Source organism: Papilio polytes, unplaced genomic scaffold (assembly GCF_000836215.1).
Source record: "Papilio polytes unplaced genomic scaffold, Ppol_1.0 DF823835.1, whole genome shotgun sequence".
Taxonomy (NCBI): domain Eukaryota; kingdom Metazoa; phylum Arthropoda; class Insecta; order Lepidoptera; family Papilionidae; genus Papilio; species Papilio polytes.
In genome coordinates this window covers 387424-410316 of record NW_013525369.1, presented here as the reverse complement: position 1 = coordinate 410316, position 22893 = coordinate 387424, and the positions used below count along the sequence as shown (strand labels likewise).

At 33.7% G+C, this 22893-nt stretch overlaps 3 protein-coding genes across 6 annotated transcripts in view; all 3 read left to right on the top strand.

The window, feature by feature from the left end:
* LOC106103192 overlaps positions 1 to 2162 on the top strand; it is a 60602-nt gene extending 58440 nt beyond the window's left edge. The window contains exons 66-68 of the mRNA XM_013282880.1: positions 483 to 614; positions 1068 to 1237; positions 2003 to 2162. Of these exons, the coding sequence (XP_013138334.1) occupies positions 483 to 614; positions 1068 to 1237; positions 2003 to 2089 (389 nt within the window). The 3' untranslated portion in view covers positions 2090 to 2162. The remainder of the gene's footprint in view (positions 1 to 482; positions 615 to 1067; positions 1238 to 2002) is intronic.
* Positions 2163 to 3218: 1056 nt separating this feature from the next.
* LOC106103277 (zinc finger BED domain-containing protein 6) lies at positions 3219 to 8420 on the top strand. 4 transcript variants are annotated; one of them, XM_013282996.1, is made up of 6 exons: positions 3219 to 3234; positions 3538 to 3580; positions 4692 to 4934; positions 5044 to 5289; positions 6041 to 6295; positions 6455 to 8420. In XM_013282996.1, exons 3-6 carry the CDS (start codon positions 4695 to 4697, stop codon positions 8348 to 8350), a joined length of 2637 nt encoding a protein of 878 aa, XP_013138450.1. In that variant the 5' UTR covers positions 3219 to 3234; positions 3538 to 3580; positions 4692 to 4694; the 3' UTR covers positions 8351 to 8420. The 4 variants fall into 4 exon arrangements, with proteins under 4 accessions (XP_013138450.1, XP_013138447.1, XP_013138451.1 ...); XM_013282993.1 differs by lacking the exon at positions 3219 to 3234 and adding an exon at positions 3287 to 3465; XM_013282997.1 differs by lacking the exon at positions 3219 to 3234 and having other exon boundaries at positions 3287 to 3580; positions 5031 to 5289.
* Positions 8421 to 8998: 578 nt separating this feature from the next.
* Positions 8999 to 22893, top strand: part of LOC106103258 (structural maintenance of chromosomes protein 4) — a 31446-nt gene continuing 17551 nt past the window's right edge. Inside the window, exons 1-2 of the mRNA XM_013282965.1 lie at positions 8999 to 9406; positions 10104 to 10295. Coding sequence (XP_013138419.1) covers positions 9113 to 9406; positions 10104 to 10295 — 486 coding nt within the window. The 5' untranslated portion in view covers positions 8999 to 9112. The remainder of the gene's footprint in view (positions 9407 to 10103; positions 10296 to 22893) is intronic.

The window sequence follows — 22893 nt, the reverse complement described above, 5'->3', positions numbered from 1 at the left end:
ACACATTTTGCAAACATTAAATAAAAATTAAAATGCATAATTTCCAACGAAGGCCTTTTCCATTGGCTAACAATTATCGTTGTTATGGCAATCTTCTTTCTTTACTACTATTATATGTTGTTTTTTTTTAATTCATCCTTTTAAACAAATATTATAATTGTAACTAGCGATATTAATTTAAACACTCCACTAGAGATCTTGCCAGGAATACGCACGAATATCCAATCGATCTAATGACATTGACGGCTGTCAGTTAGAGTTGTGACGTTAATGCCAATAATCTAGTGTTGCGCCAATTCTACTGCACGGTACTAATTTTCTTCTTAACAATCAAAATAGCGTAAAAACATAGCCTACAGACCTGTAAGGTTTTATTAAAAAATAATAATTCAAAGATATAGTGATTGCCATCCTACATAACATAGAGGTGTGTTTATACTTCATTATATTAGTATAGATTTATAAGACCACTTATATGTCAGGTGTGGATAGTACACTAGCGTACACTAACAAGGACTACGAGCGCGTGGCGGGCGACGCCGCGCTGCGGAAACAGGTCAAACTGCCCAAAGACAAACTCGGCGTCTGCATCTCTCTGGCCATGGAGACCAACGGTAATCTATTACATCTGTTAACGTGTTTTGTTTTAATTCCATCATTTTTTTATTACAAGATAGTATATAATTTAATTATTAACAATCCCATTCAGTCTCAGAATCAATGTAATAATGTATTGTGTGTTTCATATACTAAATCCACTCTAAAATGTGACACTAACATTATTACACCAGAGTTAAACTCCAAATTGCATTAAAAAAACATTTCACGATAATATAATGATACAAAAAGTCTATGGTACATATAAAGGTTGGTAGATATGTTTGTTACATTTGTCATGTGTATTTAACTAGGTTAGGCATTTAAAAAAAGAAATCTGTAAGTAGCCTATGTATTCTCTACATTTCTCAACTCAAATTACACTGAGATTAATTCAGCATTAGGCTAACTTCATCCATCTAAACTCACTTAATATTAGTACGATTAGTACAATGTGCAATACTGATCAGGCACGGTGTGGGCGGGCGCGAAGTTGACCGGCGAGCGCGGAGCTGCGCGTCGCTTCGCTACAGTAGTGGGGTCGCGAGTGGCCCGTGCCGGCCGCGCCTGCGCCTCCGCGCGCTGCGAGTGCCGCGCCGCACGCCTGCACTGCAGACCTTGCAGGCCTGACAGAGATCCCGTTAGTAGTTCTATGTACTAGTACAACATACTATTAGTACCTATTAGTACTATAGCGATGTGAACTCGACATTTTAAAAATGTATAGACAAGGAGTACAATGGAGTTCCCATTAGTAACTCTTATGTACTACTACAATTAGTACAACATACTAGAAAGTACTATTAGTACCTATTTCTACTACAGAATTGAACCAGACATTTAAAAAAATGTAGAGGTATAGTGAACAAAGTTTTTTCATCTATACTTTTGCTGAAAGGTAATATACCAATTGTCAAATTTAGTATCTGTATTAACATGTTATAGAGGTTTTCACAAATTATAATAAGCTCCACATTTTGTTATAAAATAAACAGTGTCGCAAAATAAAACATAAACATTTAAATATTATTTATTAAATACCTATTGAATCTATCAATAGATAGTGTTAGTGAGATTATGCAAAAAATGTTACAATTAATGTGCTAACTGGGCCTCCTCTATATGTTTTTTGATTCTCTGGTATAAACACAATATAAAGGCTCACATATGTTCTACTTGAATGTGAGCTTTGAAACATCAAATATGGGTGGTTTACAAGTAATTACCTATTTAACTTATTATTTAATGGCTATCACTCACATTAATTATTTACGGTGGTGTCAACTAGTTTCGGACACATCGGGGTTTGAAAGTTTAAACAATTTAATCAGGCATTTATACTGGAAACAATATTCACAAATTTGTATTTATGGAAACCAAATTAATATAGATATTATTTTACCAGTTGGAGCTATCATTCTGGAACACAGAGGACATTGACGAGCTGATCGATCTCGCCATGGACCCTCCCAACCTGCCCTCCTTTAGATAATGCATACTTGTAAATAACCTAGTTTCAATTCTAATAATGTGATTATTGTTATAATAAAGTATTTTCACAATTATTTCTATTGTTTTTTTATTCCATACTAACTGAATAACTTTCAGATTGCAAAAAGGTAAGTTAAATGGACAATAGCATATTTTTTTTAGAAAACAGATGTTTGTACAAGTGTTCCAGTAGTTGAAATAACATAATTGAAATACTTCATTAGTGGTTTTTAACTACTTGTATAAAATTATAAGGGCTTTAAAAAAGGGCATTTGCAAACATTTGTCATAAAATACGAATGTTGGTTCACCGGTAATTCTAACAATGTTATTACCCTTTTATCCGTAAATGAAAGAAACACACCAATTATCTGGTACTCAGTCACATCACCAACTTTCATCCACATACCTCTCATTCAAAGATTTGTGTGTAAGAAACTCCACTTCCTTTTTAACTTATACTTGTTAAACTTCGATCATTCACAATTATTATTTTTGTGGCCTATGTGGAAAAACAATCTGATACGCAACTGAATACTGGAAAATGAAAATGTACTTTTAAAAACATTTAAAATAAAGTATGTATCACTTTATTTTAAATGTTTTTTTTTTTTTACTTTTTACATTGTTATTAATAAGTTGTAAAATGTCCGCGAATAAAGGTTTTATCTATTTTTCTATCCATATATTACTCTTGTTGACTACAATTTTAAAGTGTTTAGTTTTGGTTTTGTTCAAACAGTATTCGTCAAAAATCAAATTAAAAATCGCAAACTAGACAATGACAGATCTGAATGAGATTTGACAGATTACAAAAAACAAATTGGTTTATATCGATACTCAGGCTGTTATTGAATTGGTCTAATATCATATTAAATGTTATTTAAATAACAATTAGAACTTTATGCTGGCAAAAACCATATACTTTTAGTGAAATGTAAATTTTTTTTGTTATAAGTTTTTAGTCAAGGAAGGCAATATTGACTTCTATTTTTTTTTAATTTATGTTTTTTGTTTAAAATATTGAGAACTGTTTGATCCAATCTACCATATCTGTTTATCGATCCAATAATGGTTTTGAATAGTTTCGAATATCACTGTATCAATCGTATCGATATTAAAAACGGGTGGATCATGTATCGGTAGGTAACTATCGGACTTAACTCCTTCCTTATTCTATGATGACGCATGCCGTTGAACTAAAGTGTAGAGTATTTTTGTACGCGAAAGCGATAGGAATTGCGAATTGAATTGCGATTTGCAATATTCAGTTGTCGATATCTGTGATTCAATAGATCCAGGCACTAGTACTGCCGCCTCCCACTGTTGAAACAGTAAATACTAGTTTCGAGCTGTCAATACTTAGTTACGTTTTTGGTATGCGTTGTGATACTCAGTGATATCTTGTGACAGATATTGGATGATACTTAATGACAAATTCCGTTCCAGATCCAATATTTACGCCACATCGGATTTCAATTGTTTTAAATAGGTACTTATTCTTGCTTTTGTATGTTTGAAACTGCCATAAAACAGTTTCATTGTAACTGTAGATATGATTTATTAGTTAATTCATCAAAAATCACAATCATAATTGTTAACATTTGTGTTTATCATTAGAGTACATTAAGTACTTATAAAGATTTTTAACTTATATCATGAATAAATTTTTGTCTCGATAGGTTATATTAATTTATATTATTAACTGCAACCGGTGTTGCCAATGATTTATTTTACCTTACCGTGTTGTTTTAAAAAAAATGATGGTATTTGTATGAAGAAGTTCATTGGTTTGCTGGACCATTACTGAAAAAGGAAAAGGTTTTCAACATTGTAAATGTAGCTATATTAACGTTTTTAATATTAATCAAAATCTTTAAAATTGGGGGTCACTTTTCGCTTATGCTATACCATTTATTTATATATTATACCATACATACAGCTGTATAAAATTATAAGATCAGTATTTGATGTTGTGATGTTTTTATAGCCAATGGTTGGATTGCGTGAAAGGTGACATGATCAAGAAGGGAGTGATGACTGAGATGACGTATGATAGAGTTATGTGGAGGACAAAGTCCTGTTGCGCCGACCCTGCGATATTAGGATAAAGAGAAAGATGATGAAAAACTTTTTATAGCCCAGTAAACAATTTTTTTTTAAAACTTTTCATCAAAAAAACTATCATGCCACTATAAGGGTTAATCATGCTTTTTGTTCTTCGTATAAAAACTATTTTCCAAAGTATGTCTCACAGTACAGTTTAAAAGATAATTTATCAAAGAAATCCTAAGTAAGAAAATTAATTACTGTAGACTTTTTAAAATCCGTAGAATCTGCGTAGGCTTTAGGCTTGCAGATGTAGACTGTAGATTGTGTATTTCTTTACTCTAAAGCCGGAAATTGCCATAGTATTGGTAACACTGACCCCAACTGGACGTGTATTTATGCAAACCGCAGATATGTTAACGTATACTTTTATATGTGAGTAGTTTATCGAATGTTCGTCTACCTATGTCTGCCCCATTCCTCTCATGTTCTCAGCCAAAAGTCATTTGGATGTCGTGTAGTCAATAATGTATATGAACTGTTTTATTTTTCAGAATATGCCACCGACAAAAAAAACATTATGGAGTCATTTCGATGATACTGGCAATCATAAAGCCAGGTGTAAAATTTGTGAATCAATTATTTCTTATAAAACTTCAGTTTCCAATTTAGCAATGCACATGCTTGAAAAACACTGTTCAAGAGAGGTTTCACCCGAGTGTAGTGGTTCTTTTGCTTTCGTGGAGGTAGATGATAAACCGGCAAATTACGAAGATGATAGGGTGGCAGAAAAAAAGGTGAATCTCTTCTAAAAGATAAGAGTAGGAACCTCATAATATGTTGATCTTTCTTTGATTAATGCCGTAGTATACATAAATAATTGTGAACTTAAGTCTTATATTTCAGAATCGGAGATCGTATAGAAGCAAGGCGTGGAACCATTTTGATGATATTGGTGATAAAAAAGCACGATGTAAATATTGCCAAATTGTCATGTCGTACAGAACATCAATTACTAATTTAACTAAACATGTCAATAGGGCACATTTTAAAAACGTATTACCATCCGAAGTTGATTCTTCCGATGTAGAGACGACGGTGGTGACAGTAGAAGAGTCCGAAAATGACAATTCACACGTAGAGGAAGAACAGGTGAATCCCATAGCTGTAATATACCTCATCAAGATAATACAGAAATTATTTTAAAGATTTAGTGCCTACCCCACCAAATTGTATATTGTCTGGTAAAAATTCAAAGATATGTGTGAAGACAACTAACCCGCACTTGGCCAGCGTGGTTGACTATGGCCTAGTCACCCCTTATTTAGGGTAGGCTCCGAGCCCCTCAGTGGGGATGCCTGGTGAGCTGAATCTCTATATTTATTTTACGATTTTCGACTGTTTTGGAGGCTATACCAATACGTCTTCAATTGAGAGTATGGTCTTAAACTAAGGAGGAACGGCTATAATTAAGGCTTCACCTTTTAGAATACGAATAAAAAAACTGTTTATTACCCAATTTCTGTGTCGCACCTATAGGCGTTAAATATGGTAGCTAAATCATACATTTACAATTTACACGTGAACACATTTACTGCAGCAAGAAAAATCAATAATTCTTCATCTGGTGCGGCGGCGGGCTAAAATGCGCCTCCAATGATATTTCCGCCAGTGCGTGGCAGGTTTTTATAGACCCACCCGCACTAGGATAAACTAAATTGCTATAGATTTGTGAAAACATAATGTTTACATTATATGTAATGTAATGTATACACCTGAACATTCGTTTCGCAATAGCGAGAGGGAGACAGTTTTCTTCGTCCTCACCAGCTTAAATACCGCGGCAGGCCAATATCGGCCTGTTACGGCGTGACTGTGTTGAACTGTGTGTTTTATGTTTCAGAAATCGGGGCGAAAATTTAGTAAAGCGTGGTGCCATTTCGATGATTTAGGCAACTATAAAGCACAGTGCAAATATTGCAAGATTGTTATGTCATACAAAGGAACAATCACTAATTTAAAAACACATTTCATTAGAGCACACTTAGACGAACTATCAGTGTGTGACCCAGTCGATTCTTCTGATCTGGAGACGACGGTGGTCACAAAAGAAGAGGCTGAAAACGACAATGCTGATTCTTATCCCGTGAAAAGAAAGGTAAATTACGTTATTTTTTTTCCTTACTTTCCTTACCTCCAGATGTATTAATAGGAGGTTTAAAACATGTACTACATTTTTTTTAATTCGTAAGTAATACCTAACCAAGGTAAGTTGTCTTAATTACGCTGTGAAAATAAAGTGTACTTTATATTTCAGAGGAAAAGGTATAAGAAATCAAGCAAGATTTGGAACCACTTCGATGACAGGTTCAATGGTAGAGCTCGGTGCAAATATTGCGAATTGGACTTTTCCTACAGTACTTTAACTAATTTATCAAAACATATTGAAAGAAAACACCTTCAAATACCAATTGAATTACCTTCACGAACCAAGTCACACGCAACTTCCACCTCAGAGGCGGCGGATGAGGAAATGGCATGTACTGAAGATACTGAAACTAGTGTGGTGAAAAATCCGTTAGAGAAGCTCTTAGCTTCAAGAGCAAAGCCACATGTTAGTATGTGTTATACTAGGCGTAATACAAGTCCCCAAGTCGTTAAGAACACGCGAACTTTTTACGAACATCGGGAACACGTTGAAAATAAAAACGACATAGATCGTCATATAATGAATCTTTTCATATATGATATGCAACATTTTTCAATTGTAGAAGATAGAGGTTTTCGTGAACTTATTGCGTTCGGTTTTCCAAATTATACTTTGCCGACGAGACAATTTTTCGCAAACAATATGCTTCCTACGCTATATGAAAAGACAAAGTCCGAGATCAAGGAATCATTAAACCTAGAAGTTGTGTCTATATATGTCTCAACGGATATGTGGACTTCTAAATATGGTGATTGTTTTTTAGCACTTACAGGATGTTACATAGATAGTAATATGATTTTACGTTCGCTTCTCTTGGAATTGTGTCAACCAATTGGATCCTCGCATACTGAATTAGCGGCAGAATTAACAAGAATCGTAAAGGAATGGAAAATTAAGGATAAGATCTTTGTTGCCATGTCCGATAACGATTCTACTATGAAGTTTGCCATTGAAAAATGCTTAGGTTGGCAACACTTGACTTGCTATGCACTAAGCTTAAATTTATTAATTGACAATGCTTTGAACAATGATGCTATTGCAAATATAATCCAGAAAACTAAAGCCCTCGTTAAAAAAAGTACAATCGCTGACTTAATGTTAGAAGAACATTTGGACCAAATTCTTAAAGCAAACAATAAAACAGACGAAGAACTAACAACTAGGTGGGATTCCATATTTGAGATGTCGAAGCAACTAATAGAGCTCAAGGAAGTACTTCAAAATGACCTCTCTGAATTAAATGTAACTATCTTATCTGAAAACGACTGGGACTTTATTGAAAAGCTCGTTTCTCTTTTAAATCCTTGTGACGAAGTGATAAAAGAAATCAGCGGTTATAAAGATGTGCCAATTAGTATTGTAATTCCAGTAACATTTGCCCTTAAGTCGGCATTGGTAGAATTTGTGTTAAGTAGCGAACCTCTGCCTGATGCAATTGAAATGATCAGACAACATATTTTCGATGGTCTCGTGTGCCAACTGTCCGTTTTAGAAGAGAATCGCATTTATACTACAAGTATGTTTCTCGATCCGAGATATAAACTTTATTTTGAAAAGGAAAAAATCGCAGATTCAACAAAAGAATACGTCACTAGGTTAATTACGTCATTGATAGCTGACGAAGAAGAAGAATTAATGGCCGAAAACACATCGAACAATAGTATAGAAAACGACAGTTCTATCTGGAGTCACTACAACAAAAAAATGAGCAATACTCGGACATCAGCAAGCGCTTCCTCTAAAGCTGAATTAGAAATCCAAAATTATCTGGACGATAAAATACCATCGAGACACAGTTCTCCATTAGAATGGTGGAAAGACAATCAAAGTACGTACCCGCGACTAGCAATGCTTGCACGCGTACATCTGAACGTTTTAGCCACACGAATGCCATGTGAAAATTATATTACGGCATGTAATGATTTATACGACAGAGACCTTGATACCCAAAAGATTCAACAATTGTTATTTTTACAATTAAATTGTAAAAACGAATCAATGTAATTAACTTTGTTCGTAATTTTGGTCAGAGTACCAAAAATTAAGACTTTTAAAATAAAGAATTCTAGTATAAGTTTGTGCGTAAATTATTATTTTTGCCTGTCCGATTTTTAAAATCACCTTACTAATATTATAAAAGAGAAAGTTGAGACGGATGGATGGACATTTGTAGGAGTTTGTATATGTGTTAAAGAAACACGATCCATAGAAATAACTCAGCTTTGGCGGCCCACCCATTGGGTTGGTTCATCAATCCATTGTTATATTCGAAGCCGTTTATAAGCCTTCTTCGCAGCCACCGAAGGGTAGTTGAGGAAAGTGGTTTGTATCGATATTAAAGATTATATTGCGATATATCCATTTGATTAAATACTACTTTTCGGTCGATCCCATATCGTATTAAAAAAGTAGCTCTCAACTTCGTTCGCGCGGAATTATGTAATTAAATGAGTTTGCAAGAAGTCTATGTGTTCTGTGTGTGTGTCTCTGTGTGCTAAAGTTTTTAAAAATTACCTATGATTCTACCGGGATGAAGTCGCAAGCAATAGCTAGTTATTTATTAAATTATAGCACGAAAAAAAGACATGGCTTAAATACTTGTAACCAGGCCATCTTTTTTAACAAAAGTCAGGATTTGTTATTTAATCTGACATCTGTCACTGTCAGAATATTTTGTCCGTTGTCGTTTTTCGTTTAAATTGTTTTAAACAATATACAGCAGTGTAAAAGTTTATCACATATTAAGATTCTATAGAAGGTTAAGTAATGCAGAAAACGAAAAAGAAGAGGGGCGAAGAAGAGCCTATGGAGGTGGACGAAAATGCTGTCGAAAACCAAAATGGTGAACCAAGTTGTAGTAACGGTCATGTGAATGGAGATATAGATCACATTTCTGATGATGAAGAAGGCGGAGTGCGCATTGGAGACATATATATACCACCAGCGCCTAAACCGGCACTTACATTTGATGCTAATGGTCCAAGATTAATAATAACTCGTATTGTAAATGAAAATTTTAAAAGTTACGCGGGAGTGCAAGTTTTGGGACCATTCCACAAGGTTAATTGTTTTGTTTGTTATTTGTATTTATATAGTACAGCATGAATAGGAAAATGAAATATCTTTTTATCAAACATGAACCTGTCCAATAATAGTGGCTAAGGCTGTTACACATAATGTTGCAAATGTATGTTAGTTGCTGTCACTTAGCACTAGATGATCTACTTGCTTATGTGCTTCTATCTCACTTGCTAATATCATAAATTCAAAATTATAGATGGATAGATTGATGTTTGTTAAAATATATCTCCAGAATGGCTCAACAAATCCTGATGAAATTTGGCACAGATGTAGAACATATTTTAGAAAAACATTCTGCTTCTGTTTATTTTTAATTTCATGGACGGACACATAACATAAATAAATATTGTAATAAAATAGTTGCATGTAAAATAGTGTATATTTATACTAATATTATAATGAGGAAAGATTTGTATTTTTGTAAGTATTGAAATAACTCAAAAACTACTGGGCTGATTTCACCATTAGAAAAGTAATTTATCTGCAAGTAACATAGGCTACATGTTTTTATTAATTTTTAAGTTCACGCGGGTGTAGTCGTGAGTAACAGCTAGCACACTATATAGACAAAAATTCAATAGTCAATAGACTTTTTCTCATTAACATGTATTTTGTGTTATGAATATCCAATATTCCTTGATTTTTCAATAGTTCTTCATAAAATCCATTTTTTCAGAGTTTCACAGCAATCATTGGGCCAAATGGAAGCGGAAAGAGCAATGTGATAGACTCTATGCTATTTGTCTTTGGTTATAGAGCAACAAAGATTCGCTCGAAGAAGATCTCAGTTCTGATACATTCATCTAATAAATTCTCTAATATAAGCAGTGCAAGTGTTGCGGTACATTTCTGTCAGATTATTGATGGGGTAAGTGGCTTTTATATATACAAGTATATTACCGACATTTTTTTTTTCTTATTATGAGATGCCAAATAACTAACTGGCCAGTGTCAAAATAGTGAAGCCTTGACCATAGACATCTGCATTTGTAGATGCTGATATAATAGCTGATTTTTAACTAACGAAGGATATGTACATGGATATATAAGGGTATGCACAGAATGAGGTTATATACCTATTTGTGTCACATCTCTAAAATAGTCTTTCTTCTTTTTCTTGTATGAAATTTTGGAACGGAAAACAGATTAAAAATTAAGCCTCTTGTATGCACACTCATTTGAGTTTCCATAGTTTTCTGTATCTTTGCTATAGTTATTTATAATATGTCGCCATTGTTACTATACATTATTATATAATTGTGTTTTTGTAATATTGTTTACAAAAAATCTGTAATTTAGACCTACAGGGAAATTTAAAAAATAATATACAAAGATGCACATGAATTTAGAATTTAATGTTGAGAGTAATTTCCAATTAAAAATTACAGAAATGTGCTCCAATTTTTTCTAAGATTTTTTCTTAAACTCATAAGCTTGCTTGATTTAATCCAAACAGTGTCCTTCGTGAACTACATATAGCCTTTGTCTGATCCAATGTTGCGCGCAACGCATGTTGCATACACCGTCATATGTTACAAGATTGCTTGCGCAGACTGGGTCTCCTGGAGCACAAACACAAACAAAGCCTGGCGGAGGAGTAGTCCATACAGCATTAGCTACCATAATGAAAGACACTGTAATGAGAAATATATTACTGACCTCAAATCATCAATGTTAATCCGCTACATATGAAGAGAACTATTCACTTTAGAGTAGATAAAATTTTAACTATCATTTGAACTGATCAGTCCATGTCTTGCCAACACACTGATTTAGCTGTTCAAGTCTGTAGTCTCTTATGCATCCTTTACTCTATACTGGCTGTTTCTTATGATTTCGCCCGCGTAGAATTAAAATAAATCTTAAAAACACAGCCTATGTTACTCACTGATAATATAGCTTTTTAATGGTGCAAGAATTTTTCAAATAGGCCCAGTAGTTTATGAGTTATTTCAAATATATACAAAATACAAATCTTTCCTCTTTATAATAGTATAGACAACAGATTTTGAAAATTGATGAAAATGTCTTAATGGCCAACCTTGGTATCTACAAGAGTGATTGAAAAAGGCTAGAAAACTAACACCAGTATTCGGAGCCATAAGCCTCCATTAAGAAAGATTTGTATAGGTATTTTTTAATGTCTTGAGGTCATGATCAGTACATGCTCTACAGTATAGTATCCTCCCTGTGCCATGTTAGTGTTTTTAAAAAACTGATTTAAATAAAATAACTTACAAAATATCAAGCAAAGCTTCATCTTGAGTTTCTAATTTTTTGTGTAATATGCATTAAAATGTTTCACTTATATAAGCGTTTATTTATCTTTTATCTAAAAAATTTCTTGGTTTATTTAATCTATGACAAATTAGGTAATGTTTTATTTACGGCTTATTAAAAATAAAAAAACACTTTGTTTTTTTTTTAAGGAAGCAGACTAAATAGCATTTAATTGTGTTTTTGATATGAAAATGAAAATGAAAATATTTATTATTAACAGTGAAGATTATACAAGTAACTTTTGACAATAACTTAAAATTATACATGACAGAAAATTAAACATAGTTGTTATCTTAAGTATATAGTAATATATTGGTTATTCGAGTTCATCTGTTGATGGCCACACTAGGCAATGCCTGTATCGTGGCCACTGAAAATTCATATATACTATCCGTATCCATACATAAAATTACAGAAACCCAAACTCAGGGCAGCGTCTATAACGCGCATTTAATTATAAGTTATTCAGAAATAAATTTAACTATAACTAAATGTAAGAGAAAAATAAGTATATAAATGATAATAAAGGGAATATAACTATGTATATATATTACATGTATGTAAATATATATGGTACGAGTATATTAATAATATGTAAATATATCACAGTATCATAATCCAGTTTTTTTATAGTAGTGATTTGTTATGAATTTATCTTCAGAAGGTTCTCGGTATCAGAGTAGTTTAAAGTGAGCAGCCAATCCAGTATGATGGATTTGGCTTGTGGCAAAGATTTTTCTGATAAGTCACAGTGTTTTACTGCAGAATTATAAATATGAAACTGAATAAATGATCCCGTCCATTGTGCAAAGTAGGATTTGGCTGATGGCATGGGTAATCGGTAGACTCTGCGAGCCAACATATCTTTGTGATTAACCTACGGTATTATTTTTTGTATAATATAAGGTGGCAAACGAGCAAGAGGCCACCTGAATCCACCGAAATGGAAAGCAACCGCTCCCCATAAACATCCGCAATTATAGATGCGTTGTCTACCCTTCATTGACATCTCATCCACCGTCAAATGTGCTTTTTCTTCCCATTCTTTCCTCTTAAGAAAAGGGTGGAAAGGGAAAGGAGCTAACCAGAGCTGAATATACCTAGCATTTTCCCTGTAGACTATTGTGATTTTTTTTATAATTATTGTATTATGTATTTTAATTTTTTATGATGACAGTAAATAGGTCTTATTTTTTAATTTAGTTCTCTTACTGTCACACTTAGATGCAGTATCTATAATGTTATGTCACTGTTAAACGGCTTTCAGCCAAATATTGAAACAATATTTAAATATGTCACAATGTTTAAATGATAAAACCATGCTTAAAACAAAAATTCTGTTAACTTTTGACAGATTTAAAATTCGTTTTAGAATTTGGCTGTAAGTGTCGCATTTTAATTAAGGTGTATAAATTCCACGCATATTAAATCTCTTAATTTAAAAAAAAATTAAGTCTATCGTTAACTATAAATGGTTTGCTGGTGTTTTTAAATTACACAATTGATTTTTTAAAATTTTATTTGAGATTTTTCTGTAATGAAGTCACAAAAGTAATGAAGCCATGAATTTGTAAGCCAAAATAAATGTGTTCAATTTAGCAAATTTAGTTAAAATACAAGAATATAGAAGGAATATTTCATATCTTGTGTTTAATTCACGCAATTCCCTGGGTATAAAACATATAGTTTTATTTTGAGAATTTCTTCAGCACATCTCATGTTACATATTGAGTTGTAAGTGACAAGATTGCTGGCACAAACTGGATCTCCGGGGGGACAACGGCAAAGAATATCAATATACGACCGGGCCCAACTTGAAGTAGCAAGCATCATAACTGACACTGAAATAAAAAATCATAACTTAGACTTTAGCATCCAATAGTCATTCACTGCTTACAAAATAAATAATATGTCGTAACACACATAAAAACATACAGACGAATTGAGTACCTCCTTTTGGGAAGTCGGTCAAAAAATAATAGCTGGGAACCAAAACTTTTTAAGGCGAATTTTGATTAATTACGTATGTGTGTTTGAAAATATGAATATACGTATATTGTTATTATATCTTTTAGTGTTTTTTCTGACTACTGCAAAATGAACGGCACGCTCACTCGGATCCAATCCTCGGTGTGGCGCCTATAGCCTCGCCCCACTCGGATCTGAGTGGTGAACTTGGAATGTGTTAAAGACTAGTTTGCTCCAGTAATTTGGTCCAGTACAAAGTAATTTAGTAGTTATAGTTAGTCTATTGGAAATTTTTTTATTTAGTTGTATTTGATTACTAGCCTATATGATATGCCCGTCTATGTCAGATACTCTTCAGTGTAAGTCCGAGCGAAATCGGCCCAGCCGTTTCGATGTATTGTTCAAACTACTGAATTAACTCTACTAAATTACTAGAGTAGTACGAACAACTCTTAACATCATTTATATCTATACTTTTATTAAAGAGTTTATAATAAAGAGGAAAGATGTGTATTTTTGTATCGAAATAACTCAAAAACTACCGAGTCGATTTCAAAAATTCTTTCACCATTAAAAAGCTACGTTATCAGTAAGTACCATAGGCTATATTTTGTATTATTATATAATTCTACGCGGACGAAGTCGCGAGCAACAGCTAGTATTTTATACATTAAATAATTAATTAATCTTACTAATATTATAAATGCGAATGTTTAGATGGATGGATGTTTGTTAGAGTGATGTATGGATGTTGAGCCGAAACGGCTGAACGGATTTTAATAAAAATTGGCATAGATGTAGAGGATAGTCTGGAAGAACACATAGGCTACTCACATTTGTTTTTTTTTTATTAATTCTGCGCGGACGGAGTCGCGGCTGAAAGCTTATTTACAATCGAGTGATTTAGGTCGCACTTTATATTTCTTTGGCTTTTACTAAAACATTTAAAAGTATCTGTATGTATTTTTTAAGATTTGGTTATCTTTAACTTTTTGAATTTCAGTTTTAACACACTTTTAAAGACTTTAAAGATCAATATAAAAAATATTTAACTTACGAATTATCAAACACAGCTTCATTGTGACTTCAGTTTTGTGATAATAAGTGATTTTACGAGTATGTAAGGCTTTTTATATGTTACTATTTAATCTCCATTGCTCTTGGTTATTTCAATGTATGACAAATTCGATTATGTTCTTTTACGGTTTGTTTAAAGAACAACTTCATTATCTATAATAATATAATAAAGCGTAAACACACACTACTTTGTTGCCTAAGATGTCAGCAATCGCAGCATATTTTCGAACAACTTTTTTTTTAAATAAAAAGCCGTAGACTTACGTCACGCTTTAAGCTATATATTTTCACGCCATTAAACTTGGGGGTAAATATTTTGGATAAAAACCCTAATGTGGGAAAGAGATCATAAGTTGCTGCCAACATCAAGAAAGCAAGGTTGCACTGATTTGTCATGTCATGTCATTTTGACATTTTCAATTAATAATTTGACACATGTAAACAATAAAATAAAATTTTCATAATTTTATGCGGATGAAGTCGCACGGGAACAGCTAGTTACCAATAATCGTAATACATATCCTTCATGATATTAATATTTACTATTAACTTGTTCAAGTTGTATTATTATAATAATTTAAACCTTTTATCTGAGTTAAGAGTATTTAGTTACTAAGTTAACACTTTAGGTGCCATTGCGTTAACACTTGGCATGGGCAACGTATTTTTACGTTTTTTGCAATCTACCACTGGAGCGCGGGTCACGTTAAAATGCGTAATTAGTAAATTTGTGGTGGAATAAATTTTTTTTAAAAAATTTTTTGCGTGATTCAAGAATAAACCCCCGCTACTCGCGTAAATCGGTGGCGAAACAATCCCGCATGCTAAGTGTTAAGTGAATTGTAAAATGAGTGGTAGCAATGAATGTGTTAAGACAATAGGACATTTATTTTGTAAAACTACATATGCAACTTTTATCACTGCCTAGATGTTACTCGAGATTTAGGGCCTGACCCACCACTGGCTGATAGAGGCTCAGATAGCTTAAAAGTGACGTCACTGTCAGATAGAGTACCGAAATCTGATATTTCCATCACGTATTTTAAACGTTGGATTGTTATCTGACAATTTACAAGAATTGTGGGACAGGCCCTTAGTGTCAGTCCTACCAAATTGTAAATTGTCTGATAACAATCGAATGTGTAAAATGTGTGATGGAAGTATCGAATATTGTTCCCTTATCTGACAGTGACTTCATTTTTAAGCTATTTGGGTCTCTATCAGACAGTGGTGGGACAGGCCCTAAGTCTGGGTAATTAAAAAATAATATAAATCTAGTTTTACTATGTTACTCACTAATAATATAGGTTTTTAATGGCGAAAGTATTATTCAAATCTTTATCTTTATAGTATAGAAGTATAGATAAATCCATTAACCATTTTTGGACTTTTGGACACTTTTGGACTGGAGTTGGTAGACATTGTAAACGTTGATCTGAAAGTAACCTTTTCTCATAGTCAGAGGTCAGATTCACCATATTGTTTAGTATGTCAGAATAACAGTTAGCACATCTTACTTCTTACTAATATTATAAATGCGAAAGTGGAGATGGATGGATGGATATTTATTAGAGTTTGTAGCTCTAACTGCTGAACGGATCTTGAGGAAATTAGGCATAAATGTAGAGGATAATCTGGAAGAACACATAGATATTTACTTTTATTTTTAATTCCACGCGGACGGAGTCGCGGGCGTAAAATAGTACATGATAATTACAAACTAGGAATGTTCATCTCTCATACATCTGAATAAAAGTCAAGAATAAAATTTTTTAATGTTTTATTTGTGTTTAAAAGTTTAAGATTGATGTCAATATGAATTTTGATAAATACCGATTCCAAAGAGAATTAAGAATTTATGCACACAATAGATTTCAAATTTTTAGTAATGACGGCCACACACGTTTGGTTTTAACCCTGCAAATTAATGACTGGCATATCCAAGGATATGTATTGCCAGCATAATGCACATTTTAAGCTAATCTTATCTTGTTTTGATAAAAGATATCATGGCAGTTGCCGTTGTAGATGACGAAGAGTTTCTCCGCGATCCAATGTTGTGCGCATTTCATGTTGCATATGCCATAGTAGGTGACCATGTTGCTCGCGCATACTGGAGGACCGGGAGCACACGCGCATGTATATTGCGACGGTGGTGACCACCTTCCTTCAGCGGCGTACAACACAACTGCCACTGAAATTACATCAAATTATGTCACTGAAAAATCACAAATGTAGTCTTTTGTAATTTGTTTTGTAGTGGTGGAGCCCGCTTTAACGTCTGCACTATAGGGTTCCCCCTGTGCTGCGACCACACAGAAGACAGGCGAGAAATGCAATTACAGTCTGATGAGTGTGGTGCCGGAGGCCTGATTTGGTCCCTTTTTTCTACCCTTTTCTTTAGAGGAAAGGTTGGGAAGGAAAAGTTGATTTGACGGCGAATGAGACGGATAGGAAGGGGAAATATCCTGTTTATGTGCGTCTCCTTTTCCGTCGATAAGGGTAGAAAACGCATCTATAATTACGGATGACTACATTTCCGCGGATTCAGGTAACCGCTTGCTCGTTTGCCCAGAGGGATAGGTAGAGATCGCGGACTTCCATTTGGCTTTATTTCAATTTAATATTTATGTTGTCATTTTTTATCCTAAAAAGGTTTATTATTCACTAGTAATGTATTAAAATAAAATAACTTACAAACTAATAAACACAACTTCATCTTGAATTTGAAGATTTTGGTAAAATAATCAATGATAACCCCCTTTTTATAATTGAAAGAAAATTCTTATCTTTTTGATTTTCCCGGTCATTTTAACAAACATTTCATAGTTATGTTCAATTAGGATTTATTAAGAAAATAATAGAAATTTCACATGTATATGTAAAATTATGAAGTAACAAATAATGAGGTAATAATAATGTATGTTAACTTGATTATTAACATGTAATAATAGTTGTTAACTTATTATTAACGTCGGTTTAAATTGATTATTAGATTTTCATTATTTAATAGTTAAAGCTACGTATAATCGTTATTATTTAAATAGTAAATTTACTATTATTTTAAGAATGTAAATAGTGAACCTAGAACAAGATATTTTAATCATTTTTGGTAATTTGAAGAGTAAAATAGGCTAAATATTGTTTAGATGAAAAAATACATTTTGAATTTAAATTCGTATTTGCGTTAATACATTTTCACATAAATTATTAAAAGGCAACTGTTACAAGCAAACGAGTTGGACACCAAGGTCTAGTCTAAGAGCCATCTGCGCTCGGCTACCTCAAATACGATGAAACTGTAAATACCTCTTCAAGGCAAACAGTGACAAATCAGTCACAAAAAAACGTTAGACACGTTTCGTTCTAGAACTAATTGTTTATTAGCAAATTTTCTACTAATTTTGGCCTGATTAGTGAACGATAGTTCCAAGGCTGATTAGCTCAAATTTGTTTTGTTATCCAGGTAAGCTTTTATGCCAGTTTACGTAACCGTACTTGTTAGTATCGAATTTCGTAGCCCCTTTCGACCATTCCCTCAACTTGTATGCCCGTAACTGTCACAATAAATGTAATAATATATGTAATAACTAGCTTTCGCCCGCGATTCCGTCCGCGTAGAATTAAACAAAAGTGATTACCCTATGTGTTCTTCCAGACTATCTTCTACATCTGTACCAAATTTTACTGTAATCCGTAAAGCCGTTTAGACAACAAACTCTAACAAACATCCATCCATCTAAACTTTTGCATTTATAATATTATTATGATTAACAAATGAATGTTGTTGGCGCGTGTTAGTAATTTTTCTAGTGTATTTGTTACTAGGATGTGTATTCCCGCCTCAAGAATAATGCCTAAAAGTGACAATACTATATAGTGTAGTGGATGCAGGAGGCCTAATCTAGTCTCTTATCCTTTCCACCTCTTTCTTAAGATGAAAGTATGGGAAGGAAAGGATTTGATGGTGGAGACGCGTAGGAAGGGTAAATTGCGCCTCTTCCGTCTATTAAGGGTAACGCATCTGCAATTGCGGATGTCTATGGGCAGTAGTGGCCATTTAGACGAATTCAGTTGGCCGCTTGGTTGTTTGTCACCTTATAAAAAAAAGGAATAAGGACAAGGATATAATCAAATGAAACAAAACACTACCTAGAGTATAATTAGTCTTATTGTCTTGTATAAAGTTTATAATTTAGTTTGCATTTGCCTTCGTGAAGCACAAACAGCTTTTGTTTGAGGTGTTTGCTTGCGCATATCACGTTACAAACACCGTCGTACGCCAGCAGATTGCTGGCACAAACTGGTTTGCTCGGTGGGCAACTGCAAGCAAACTCGGGCGCTTTTGTCCATGGCATCGCAAAGGTTATAACGATTGAAACTGTGAATTTAAAAATACTTATAATCTTACTTCTTACTAATATTATAAATGCGAAAGTTTAGATGTATGGATGTTTGTTAGAGTTTGTTGCCTAAACTGCTAAACGGATCTAGATAAATTTGGTATACATGTAAAGGATAATCTGGAAAAACACATAGGCTACTTAGTTTTGATTTTTTACAACACGGACGAAGTCGCAGGCGAAAGCTAGTTCAAACTTGAAATGATTTCACCATATGATGATGTGCCGGTTAAACTCGTTTTAAAATATTTCAGGTGAACTTTTTTACAAAACTGTACAGCTATAGTTAGTTCACATTTCTCTATATAGGGAATTTTAATTTCCTTTCTATACTTGATTTTGCCATAAGATTGAAATTAAATGTAGAAAAAATTAACACTAAGGGCCTTATAAACTCATACTTTGGTAATGCATCTGCAATTGCGGATGTCTATGGGCAGCAGTCGCTATATCGACGATGTCATTTGGCCGCTTGGTCGTTTATCACCTTATAATATAAAAAAATAAGAACAGATATATAATTAAATGAAACAAAACACTAACTAGAGTATAATTTGTCTTATTGTCTTGTATAAAGGTAATAGTCTAGTTTGCATTTGCCTTCGTGAAGCAGAACAGCTTCTGTTTGAGGTATTTGCTTGCGCATATCATATTATAAACAAAAATAAATAAATACTGTAGTTAATAATTATTTACTTCAGTAGTATTTCACTTACATAATAATACAAATAAAATTTTCATATTAAATTTTCGAATCATTTGTGATTTCCTTCGATGACTTAACTCAATTGTTCCTTCTAAATACTGTTATATTTCTGTCGTTATTTTTTCAAACTACGAGACGAATGGCGTTAAATTATAAACAGTAAAGTAATAAATAACATGCCAGTTTAATATTAAGTTAATGTTGTAACTTGTAGTATTGTGTAATACGGGAATAATAAAACACTTTGAAAGTAATTGCTTGGTTTTGTATTTGTTTTTTTGCTTGGATGTAGTATTTAGCGTCTTTAAACTTGTAAAGTTTATCCTCATACTGCATAATTCACTTTTGGTTTATTATGAAACTAGATTATACCTTTAAAATTACCAATTAAACAATATTAGCTTTCGCCGGCGACTCCGTCTGCGTGGAATTAAAAAAAATGTAAGTAGCCTATGTTGTTCCCGATGCTACATCTCTGCGGAATTTCATCATGATCCGTTCCGCCGTTTAGGGTGTAAACTCTAACAAACATCTATCTAAACTTTTGCATTTATCACATTAGTAGGATTATGTCTTTTAATAGTACGAGACAGTAGAGAGTATAATTTAAATTAATGTCAGAGCAATAACACCGATGGCTTTTTCCTCTCAATCTCTTGTATGTGAGCTGTCTCGGAAATCCGCGCTGTTCCACTTTAGAAAAAACAACGAGACAATCTCCGCCTTCTACAAGTAACTAAATTAGATAACAGTGAGTGCTAACGGCGGGATAATAATAAAAAAATAGCCTGGTATCACTAAGCTACTTTGTGTCGTAGACATTTGAAAGCTATTCAGTTATGAACGTGGAGGGGTACACCGGTAGAAGTAAACATAGAAGGAGATGGATGGATTTCGTAAAAAGTGACATGATCAAGAAGGGAATGATGACTGTAATGACAGATGATAGAGTTATGTGCAGGACAATTCGGTGAGCCTTACGGGAGTAGGATAAAGAAGAGAAGATGATGATGACATTTGAAATTGATTAATTTCTATTGATTTTTGTTCCGCATCTCGTTTCAAAATGTTCAAACGATTGTAACTTTTAAGGTGGAACAGATAATTAAATCAGTAATCTTACTTTTTACTATTATTATAAATGTGAAAGTTTAGATGGATGGATGTTTGTTAGATTTTGTAGCCTAAACGGCCGAACGGATCTCGATGAAATTTGGCAAACATGTAGAGTATACTCTGGAAGAACACATAAGCTACTTGGTTGTTTTTTTAATACCGCGCGAATGGAGTCGCGAGCGAAAGCTAGTCGATCATAGATGGTTATTGATCAACATTGGCTGCACGTACTTAAATACAGAGTTTGCGTTCAACATTCATTCTTTCAATATGATAGGACAAACAAATCAAACACTATTAAAGACTTTATTAGCTCATTCTGAAATTGGTTGTTTGCATCTTTCTTCATGCAACAAACCAGCTCTATTGAGGGCATTTTGTGCGCAAATGTAACTGCAGTCTTCGTAGCTGTAAAGTACTTGATAACCTACACTCATTCTTTTACAAAGCTCCTCCGCGCAGGGAAGACGGAAAGACTGATTGAATAACAGCTGGTCAAAGCAACGAAGAACATATATATTCACATTCCTGTACAAACAAGAGTGCTTATAAATATACTAGCTGTTCTCGTGTGGCTTCATCCGCATGAAACTATAAAAACTTTACTTTATTTTTTACATTTGTCAATTATGCCTTTGATATTAGATACCAATTATCGTACCGTGGAATCTTGCTTCCTTGGTATAGGCAGCAACTTATGGTCTCTTTCCCACATTAGGGTTTTTATCCAAAATTTATGCCCCTAAGTTTAATGGCGTGAAAATATATAGCATAAAGCGTGACGTAATTGTAAGGCTTTTTAGTAAAAAAAGAATTATTCAAAAATATGCTGCAATAGCTGAGATCTTAGGCAACAAAGAAGTGTGTGTTTACACTTTATTATAATAGTATAGATTATAGATGTACAATTTCAATGAGATCGTATGAGATGTCACGTGTCTCTGTCAAATTCGTATCACCTCCCCTTCGATCTTACGTCAACTTACAGTCATGTAGATGTCTCAAAATATGCTAACTTTTATATGTCAGGTAGCCAGTACCCAACACAACTATATATCCACTATCACAACTTTTTAATCCCGCCTTGATTTCTATGAGCTTATATGGAGGTGCACACACTACTCGCTTTTTACTTGTGCAACTAAACAGTTGAATTGGCTGCGAAACAATTGACAGTTGTGCGATAGTTTAGTCAAAGGCGTGCAATTGTACACATAATAACAGTGGTAGTGCCCGCTTTACCATCTTAGCACGAATGGGCCGGCACGCCCGGTGTAATACCACGACCACACAGAAGACAGGCGTGAAATGGAAGCAATTCCGTGTTTCGTCTGATGAATGTAGTGCCGAAGGCCTAATTTAAGTCCCTTTCTCTTCACCACCCTTTTCTTATAAGGAGAGGATGGGAAGAGGAAGTGGATTTGACGGTGGAGGAGATGCATAGGAAGGGGAAATATCCTCTTTATATGCGTCTCCTCCTCCGTCGTATAAGGGTAGGCAACGCATCTGCAATTGCGGATGTCTATGGGCAGCGGTCGCTTCGCCATTTTGGCGGATTCAGGTAGCCGCTTGCTCGTTTGCCACCTTATGTTATAAAAAAAAAACATAATATCATACTATAGAAAATATTTATATAGCTTACAAAATAATACGAGAAATAGCTTCATTGTAGGTTCGTTAACGTCTTGACTGAATTCGTCCGGAACGTTGTTTTTTTTATAATTTAACAGAAATCAAACAATTTTATGCATGTAATGGAATTTAGTCTGAAGCGAATTCATTTGCATTACTTTTTCACTTGGTAATTCAATTTGTACAGAATATTATTATTGACCTCGCCTACAAGGTCAAAGTACTGAAAATATGAATACGTTATCACCTAAATATTTATTACTAGCTGTTGCCCGCGACTTTGT

Bases quoted from the DNA above. Each gene is read 5' to 3' on its own strand.
- LOC106103277 (XM_013282996.1), top strand. From the start codon at position 4,695: ATGCCACCGACAAAAAAAACATTATGGAGTCATTTCGATGATACTGGC. The intron at 4,935-5,043 runs GTGAATCTCTTC...CTTATATTTCAG, and splicing joins ATAGGGTGGCAGAAAAAAAG to AATCGGAGATCGTATAGAAG. The intron at 5,290-6,040 runs GTGAATCCCATA...TTTATGTTTCAG, and splicing joins CACACGTAGAGGAAGAACAG to AAATCGGGGCGAAAATTTAG.